The 9,044-nt window shown below is 36.8% G+C and overlaps 1 protein-coding gene across 1 annotated transcript; it reads right to left on the bottom strand.

Moving 5' to 3' along the window:
• Nucleotides 1-772: 772 nt before the first annotated feature.
• Nucleotides 773-6,927, bottom strand: LOC120086940 (kinesin-like protein KIN-13B). Its single transcript, XM_039043749.1, has 12 exons — nt 6,165-6,927; nt 5,599-5,820; nt 4,785-4,925; nt 4,166-4,267; nt 4,000-4,077; nt 3,802-3,883; nt 3,435-3,594; nt 3,057-3,359; nt 2,245-2,463; nt 1,790-2,141; nt 1,623-1,688; nt 773-1,247 (listed from the first exon to the last, which is right to left on the bottom strand). The coding sequence occupies exons 1-12, from the start codon at nt 6,318-6,320 to the stop codon at nt 1,071-1,073; spliced, it is 2,058 nt and encodes a 685-aa protein (XP_038899677.1). The 5' UTR covers nt 6,321-6,927; the 3' UTR covers nt 773-1,070.
• Nucleotides 6,928-9,044: the final 2,117 nt, after the last annotated feature.

The following is a 9,044-nucleotide window of genomic DNA, read 5'->3' as shown; positions in this document are numbered from 1 at the left end:
TTCACAGTAGATATATAATAACATTAAAACAAAAAATTCAGACAATTGTTTTAAATGGTAAAATTGCTATAAATATTTTCAAATATAACAAAATATCACTATCTATCAATGATAAATAATGATAGACACTGATACAAATAAGTTGGCTTAAAAATTAGGGAAGTTCTTATAAATAGAAAAATTCAAAACATATTTACGTTTTATAACAAAAAATTTCAAAAGTGCTTTTGGAACCATTTGCTATAAAGTTAAATATTTTTAAATATTCTTTTAGATTTAAAAAGACCCTAAAAATTATTGCATTATATATATATTACAGTGCAATAATGATGTAAGATTTTTTTTTTTTTTTTTTTTTTTGAAAAAGAACGAAAATATGAGAACACCAAAATAAAACTTTTTACATTATCTAACTTTTAAAGGTTGATAATAACTAAAACAAAATTGTATAATATTTATTTAGCATATGCTAAAAAATTACTATTTAAAAAAATTATTAAAACTACAAGATTTTACGTGAATTACATGTGTTTCTAATGACCATGTTCCTAAAATTGATAGAAAGCAAATGGAGACTTTTTTTTTTTTAATAATAAAATAGTTAACAGAAAAAGAAAACCAGTGATCTATTTTAAATATTTATGGAAAGTAGGGAGATTAAATTTAAACATCCTAAAAATACAAACACAAAAATAGATTAAGTTCCACAAACTGATATGAAAACAGACAGGCTACTTGATTTTGATCACATCATTTACTATACAAAGAAATCTTGTGAACCAAAATATTGCAAATTTCTTATATTGGAGAGAATAAGGTAACAAATTTTACAAATATTGTATGCTCTGAGTGAAAAGAAATAGGCATTAAAGCACTCCAATCGCTATGTAACGGAAATGACCACACAAAAACCTCAATTGGATATAAAATTTCTAAGAATGCTCCCATGAAAATCAGAAGTAAAAAAGAAAAAGCAACACATCACCATGTTGGTATTCCGAGAATGTATCCTTCACATGGCGTTCTGAGCTGCTAGATCTAACCAGCATCTGCATTTCTGCACAAGTTCATCAGTCAGATGAAGATATAAGTACATTATGTTCTTTCAAACGTTTCTGGAAATGAACCAAATGATTTTGTAGTTGGTAGATTGCTGCAGCCTTTTGTGATAGAATTGCATTCAATCTAGATATATAACCATCCAGATGATTTCCTGGTTGGTCTGCCTCCACTAAAAGATTCATTTCCTGCAAAATAAAAATTGTATATGATTAATGGTCATAAAAAAAGTAACTACATTCTCACTTCTGCAAACATCTCTTTGTAATGCTCCTAATCACAATGCCTAAAGAAATCACTATTCCCATAAGTATAACAAATACCCTTGAACTTTCTTTTTTGTTTAAAAAATACCTCAATACTTTCAAAAAGTCATAATATTATCCCCTCAACTTTCATAAATGTTTCCAAATTACCCTTGGAATGGTTTTGGATTTGAGTAATTCACAATATGGGATCAGTTTTAAATTGTGATCTATCTTTTGTGCGGCTCCATTGAGCAGGAGATGCTAACTAGGCTCATATTGAAAGCAAGAAGTATGCTGACCAGCTCAGTTACTTACCATCCTAACAATATTCATTGTTTCCTCGACTTGTCTTCTGTGAGCGCTTATAAGATCTTCCTCTTCCTGAGACAGATGAAACAAGATGCATAAATGTCTGGAGCAATAAAGGATTATTGCTATTTTCTCAAAGTTTTGATGATGGGAATAAGTTGCTTCCGTTTTACCTGCAACAGTTCATTCAAATCATCGTCTGAATTTGAGTTATGAGAATCTGCCTTTGGCATGTCCTTCCATTTCGGCTGATTATTGGATTTGTGTACATTTTCAACCGCAACAGATGTTCTGAATGGCTCAAGCTTCCCATTTTTCTTCCACGAAGGTTTTCTTTGTTCAAAGATCTCCTCTGATGTATCAACCTCCTCTCTTTCATTTCGTCCAACCCATGCAGGTTCATTCTCAAACATAGTTCCAGAAGGTAATGCTGAGGTCAAGGGTCCGGTGGTTGATTCCTTAAGGTTTAAAGTGGAAGAAAATGTATCCTTTTTAACATTATTTCCTTTTGAAAGGCTCTTCACCCTGGAGTGCATTCATCAATCAAAACAAGTGTCTAGAAACAAGTCTACGGGGATAAAACTTCATCATCAAGAATTTTATGTCCTAAGAAAGAATTACTGGTTACCTGTCTGCATATCTTAAGGTATTGAGAGTGTGTTCACTTGATCCGGAGCTGGGCGATATACAAGATATCATGACAGTGCGTGAATTGCCAACAAATGAGTCCCTTAGAACTTCCGTTAATTTACTGCCTCTAAAAGGAATATGCCCCTGGTCATTGTCAAGAGCTCGTATGCATTCCTTTAAAGCAAGTAAGCTTTTATTGATTTCAGCACCTTCTATTCTGCATTGTTTAAAAAGTTTAATTGAACAGGCAGGAAATGATACCATACATAGAGGTAGAATATGCAATCAACTGGTTCAGAGTTTTAGCAAACAAAAGATAATGTACAACCCATACTTCACTTCTTGGTTAAATCCTATAAAGAATACTTTTAAAGTGTGATTTCTTTCAGATTTCCTGTTGAATTATGTCATTTACTATCTCTGATAAGAATAAGAATGTCTAATAATCATGTTTAGCTTAGAGTTTCTTCAGGAACAATTCACACCCTTTTCATAGTTATCATTCTACTTATGGATGGGTCTTTAAAGTGTCTCCTTATCACAATAAAGGGGAGGAGGAAATCTAGAAAAATCGAAGTTTTTAATGAAACAGGCGATGACTAAGCTCCCAACAGTCTACAATATCAAACGCATGCTATTTCCTAGGGATGCAAGCAAAAAATGGAAAGATAAAAAAATGTTCCCTTGGAATCAAATTGGTCCAGTCAGTTTGAAGATTGAGGAATGACTTATGTTAAAGTACAAAATATGTCAAGAAAGTAATTGTGTCAACAATTATGCAGAAATATGAAGATTGAGGAATAACTATACCTTGTCTGTTTGTCGTTGTCAGTGGTGTCTGCCCCACGTTCACTTCCTGCAAGATCTATAAAAGAGAGTTTTCCAACCAAGCGAGGCGGCTTTGATTCTTTGCCACTGACTGAATTCTTAATAGCAAGCTGGAGTATGGCATGAGAACGAGAGGATTCTTCATTCGCACCAGTTGTTCCAGTACTTCTCGTGGCATTTCCTTTTTCAATGAGCTCTCCAATGGTCTCCACATCAGATACTTTATACTCTTGCAAACCCACAATGCAAACTTGTTGTTTACCGTCCTCTCTCATGCAAAGTTTTCTGCAGCATAAAATCTTTAGCTAAACAAGCTTAGCAACTGCTTTGCATGGTAGAAGGGAAGGAATAATAACTTACTTTCGATCGTTGAGAAGATCATATAGCTTTCCTCCATATATTTCAAAGAAGCTCACAAACAAGTGGAATCCCTGGTTCCTGTATGTATGGTGCATCAATCTCAAGATGTCCTTGGACGCTTTCAGAGGCAATGGTTTCATGGTAAAAGTCTTGCCACTCCCTGTACAATAGAAAGGGCCAAAGATGAAGCCTTAACGAAATAACATGACAACATTCCAAAGCTAGCAGAACGAGACCTCAAAACTCAATTCTAGAAACATGAATTTGATGGCATCTAAAAAGTACAGAGAAATTTCTGTCACATACAAAACCAAGATTTCTTAACAAAACAAGCCAGCAAGAGCATCTCCAACTAACAGCAAATCACCTGTTTGTCCATATGCAAAGCAGGTTGCTTTTGTTCGTTGAAATATTATGGGTACAATTGGCTCCACCGTCTCCCGGTACACCTAGATCCCAAAAAGAAAAATAAGGCATGCCTAACTTGTATTGAGCTTTTTCAGTACTCATGATTCTTTCTCAGCCAATTTATACATTCCAATTCAATTAATTGTAATATACTCACCTCATCATTTGAAACCTCCTCGTTCAGCACCGCATCAAAGACAAACTCATGCTTCTCCACGTATTCTGTAAGATCCACCTGCTTAGCCAGAAATGGAGAATGAAAACGGTTATGGCATTGCAATTCAGAAGCTCATGAAAAGCAGTATTTGGGTAGTAAAGCTCGCCTTGAGTTTAGTCTCATGAACTGTTAAATAATTAGCACTTGTTTCAACAATATCTTCCTCATTCTTCGCCAACTCCTTCTTGTTCAGTGGCCTTTTACGCACCTGCAACAAACACAAACAAGCTAATAAATAGATGTAGTAATTGAAAACGAATCGTCACTAAATCAATCCGTGGAAAACAATTAACCGAAATTGTGATACACATAAACACATTATAATGCGGATCAAGGGTTGCAACTTATGGATATAAATTGCAAAGGTATGGCATTCTATACGTTAAATCACCAATTGACTCAAAAGCTTAAGTTGATGAGCGAAGGTAAATTTAGTATTATATAATCTAACATTCCTCTCATTCATGGCTTGAAATATGTAGAAGATCCAACAAGTGGAAATTAATATTAATTAGGGAGAAAATAATATTGCAGGAGTTTAAACATAGGACTTCTTGGACCACCTACTCTGATACCATGTTAAATAATCAATTGACCCAAAAGCTTAAGCTAATGGGTAAAGATAAATTTAATTTTATATCATCTAACAATATATTAGGGAAGCAAACATGATAAAAAAACTAGAAATGGGAACAAAATAAAGACATCCATAGAAGAAAACATACAACAACTTTGATCTTTGCAACAGAGTTTGCCCTCTCTTTGTCTGCTGCCACACTTTTCAAGAGATTGTTCTCTGTCAAATCCTGAGGTCTACTTGTCTGGATGTTGTTTGAAATAAAGACATCAGAGTCGTCAAAGCCATCCTGCACGCGACAACACATTATGAGATTTCTCAAACCTCCCAACAAGTGATATGAGATAACTTTAGCTCGGCTCTAAAAGCGCCAAAATACATGGAACTAGAAGTTTATATCTATCATCTCTCTAGTCTCTATAATTGCATACCACAGGTGTTGAACGATCTACTCTACACAAGTGTGGGGCTGTAAGTTCTTAGGAAGAGCCGTACAAGGTAGCTCACATACGGTTCGGGAGCCGAGCTCCAGTACAGGGACTTAGGTCAACACTTATTTAATAGCCAGTCATCAATTAGATAGAACTAAAATCGAATTGCGGCAAAATTATATAGCAGGCTACAGAATTAATTTGATATGGGCAATAACTTAATATCAGCTTCAAAGTAACAGTAGATCTCAAGTCTAATGTTCTAAATGCAGAGGATTGTGTGCACAGACAAACATCAGTAACCATCATTATCAGTTTAGGATTGGCAGGCCTAACATAGCTGAAGGTAAAAGATAAATTCACTTTGTGACCCCATGACCTCATGGATCGTCAAGTTATTTTCTGAGAATTCAACAGCAAAATCCAAACAAATTGCCCATGATAAATCGGCATCCTACATTTCTGGCAAAACAACAAAGGATAATAAATTCAAAAGGGTAACAAGAAATGTGGAAATGAGTTTAGTTCCACCTCAGGCAGCAATTCAGTATCAAAGGAATGCAGATCCAATAGTCCAGGACTGAACTCGCTCGGCGAATCCTCGCGACTTTTGCGTTGGCTCGATGGCCGTGAATTGCCTGGAGGAGTCGATGGCTCCATGTAATATTCATTCATCCCACCAAAGCTCCTCTGTGCATTTCTATTATACATTCTCGATCCTTGCCCTCCCCCACCGACAGCAAAACCATAGTCCTATCATTTCAACCAGTCGGTACAAAAATTAACACAACCCATAAAAAGAAGCTCAACCCCACATCTAGATAGCAACAAATAAAAGTAAAAAGACATCATTACAGGTCCTGGGTAAAACGCTTTCAGTTTTAGCAGACTGCCAAAAGCAATCGAGACCCAAGGGGATGCATTACTTACAAAATCCAGTTTCTTAATCGAAATGGGATCCAACAGAAAACATAAACATGGAAAAGGAAAATTTTACTAATGCCATCCATTTCCACGTAGCTCGTCGATTGAACTAAAAAACAAGCACAAGCTCTACATAGCAACAAAAACCCAGAAGGGTAAACAGAAATTTAAACCTGTGGAGCAGAAGTATTGGAATAGAGAGACTGAAGACCAGCTGTTTGAAGCCATCTTCCATTGGACGAGGCGTCCAAATAGTCATCGGAGTACTGCCTTTGGTGATTCCTCACAGCTGCTCCAGATCTCTGGCCTTGTCTCCCCATTCCGTTCATCTCTCTAAACCCGATCCGAAAACAAAACTTCCCAAATAAACAAACACCGATTACAAATTTCGGATCCGATTCAACTCAGTGGCTTGAATCAGAGCCAACCACAATCCCAAATCGCAAAATCAGATGCTCCCTTTAAGAAGTTAAATGAGTAAGAATGTGGGTGTGAGCAGAGCAGAGAGAGTTGGAGTTTTGAGAGAGTTTGAGTAAAGCCAAAGCCAAAGACAAAGACAGTGGCCTTGAATATTTCGAAGAGAAAGACACGCGCCCGGCGCGTGAGAGGGTGTGCGTGGGGATGTAAAGGCGTTGAGTGGCGGTAGGAGTACGGAGGTGGACGGTGGTGACGGTGGTGAAGGAATTAAACGACGGCGTTTTGGTGGGGATACGTTGGGGATTTTGAAATTTGTCCAATAATTTAAATGCCACGTGGTGGGCCCGAGGAGCTTATTGAAGTTTAAAAAGCTTATCATTCCGCGCTCTCCTTCTCGTTCAAATTATGTGAGGCCCAGGCGCGTGTAAGATTGCCACGTGTTCGACTTTGAAACGTAGCCATTGGATTATATACGTTTCAATTCGTTTCTTTGAGTTTTTTTTAAACGCCCGGTTTTTTTTTTCTTAATTGAGCTTTTATATTTATTTTATGAAAATTTTATTTTCTCTCTCTCTCAATTTTTGAGTAATTGAGTGATATATATATATATATAAATTATTTTAGCATAGTGTTATTTTCACAAGGCTATGATATTTTTTAGTTAGATTTATTTTCACTCTTATATGTCATGTATTATACCTTTTTTTAGATCAAGTAAGATTTTGTTTACACTACTAATAATCTTTTGTTTTGATTTCTTATCCATTATTATACTGATTCAAAATGCATATATTAAAAAGTCATAATATCAAGGGGCACATTTCTAGTCCCATGTGATTCATCTATGCCTATGAGATTATCTATTTTGGGTATTTTTAACCAATAGGGTTCTTTCTCTATTTTATTTGTTAAGAGTAATAATGTACACCAAAATGTATTTTAGTTTAAATGGTGAAAGTTAATACACTCCAAAACAAGGCATTGGAAAGCTCAATAACAAATGTGTGTAATAAAGTTAGTAATATCTAGACATGTGATACATACATTAAAGTTTGTTTACTCTTAGAAGTTAAATACATACATAGTATATAAACGATTGTGCAGTAAAGACAGATAATACAAATGAACACTGAAAGTAAAGTTGACCAATATGAAAAAAAAATAGGAACAATAAGACAAAATAGCCAGAAAATGGCATAAATAAACTAAAATAGTTGGTTAATATTTTTACAATAACTAACTTTTTTTTTTTTTTTTAGAATAGGTGATATTATTATACAACAATAAGGGGAATCCCACAGCCCGGGATCAAGGCATCAAAGCATCAGAGCACAAGTAAATAAGCAAAGACAGGGTAACAAAACCCAAAATAAAGCCTACAAGACAAGACCAGAACAAAACCAACCTAAAACTCGCAAACCACCCGGGAGAAAAGCCAGAGAAAAGAAACCAAAACCCCACAAACTAGGGACAATAGCAAAACAAAGAACAATGGAAAGTTCAAAAAGAAAAAACATTCATAAACACACTAGATAAGACCAAGAAGATCAACCCGCTAGGAAGTAGCACGAGCACGAACCGTAGAGACCATAAGATGAACTAGAGCAAACATCGACCTCAGTCTACTTCCATGCAGCCGTCGATTACGCTCCTGCCAGATGTAGTATATGGAAGCACACTAGAATATACGGAATAACTTACTGCGCACCTCTTTACCAGACCCCACTCAGCACAACCAACTCAACTCCGCATCCCAACCCGCCACCCGATGCGACAAGCCCAGCTGACGCAACACACCAGACCACACCTCTCTCCCAAACCCACACTCAAAAAATAAATGATCCCATGACTCCACACCTCTCCCACACAGAAGACACCCCCCCTCTGACAACACACTCCAACTCCTCAACCAATCTCGCTTACCCAACCTGTCCTTCACANCCAACTGATGCAACACACCAGACCACACCTCTCTCCCAAACCCACACTCAAAAAATAAATGATCCCATGACTCCACACCTCTCCCACACAGAAGGCATCCCCCTCTGAAAACACACCCCAACTCCTCAACCAATCCCGCATACCCACCCTATCCCTCACAGCTAACCACGTATTAGCGATAGAAAACCGACCAAGCATCGGCACCCAAACCCAATAATCTTCCCCCTCACTCTAGGTCCCACTGCCTAAATAAGACCCCATATCTTAAGAAGCTCCCAAGACACTGTAGGCCACCTCCAACCTCCCTCACCATCCATGAACTCCGACAACCTCGCCTCCAAACTACTCCCTGCATCATAAACCACCGTAGTCCCATATGAATCCAAAATCGCATCCCCCGGCAGCAAAGGATCCCACCAAACAAAACAAGATCGTCCATCGCCGACCCTCAAACGAACCAAATGCTTGAATCTATCTCTACTTCGCAAGATAACTCTCAAGCACCAAGACCTCCCAACCTCACTTAACTTTTATAATTTATTGGTTGAGTCATTAATTATTTTCCTTAAACATCATCTTCAAATTTACATTCTCACTCTTTGTTTGTAGCGGCTCATATTCTTACTTACTTGCATTAGAAAAATAGATGTTTGTTAAAGAAATGGCCAAAGATCGTTGATTAATCTTTGTAACTG

Source organism: Benincasa hispida, chromosome 9, assembly GCF_009727055.1.
Source record: "Benincasa hispida cultivar B227 chromosome 9, ASM972705v1, whole genome shotgun sequence".
NCBI lineage: Eukaryota > Viridiplantae > Streptophyta > Magnoliopsida > Cucurbitales > Cucurbitaceae > Benincasa > Benincasa hispida.
This window is presented reverse-complemented; position numbering and strand designations above follow the sequence as displayed.

Coding starts and splice junctions, on each gene's coding strand:
- LOC120086940 (XM_039043749.1), bottom strand. CDS start 6,320: ATGAACGGAATGGGGAGACAAGGCCAGAGATCTGGAGCAGCTGTGAGG. Junction 3,360..3,434: donor GATCTTCTCAACGATCGAAA/GTAAGTTATTAT, acceptor TTTATGCTGCAG/AAAACTTTGCATGAGAGAGG. Junction 1,248..1,622: donor CAATGAATATTGTTAGGATG/GTAAGTAACTGA, acceptor TTTATTTTGCAG/GAAATGAATCTTTTAGTGGA.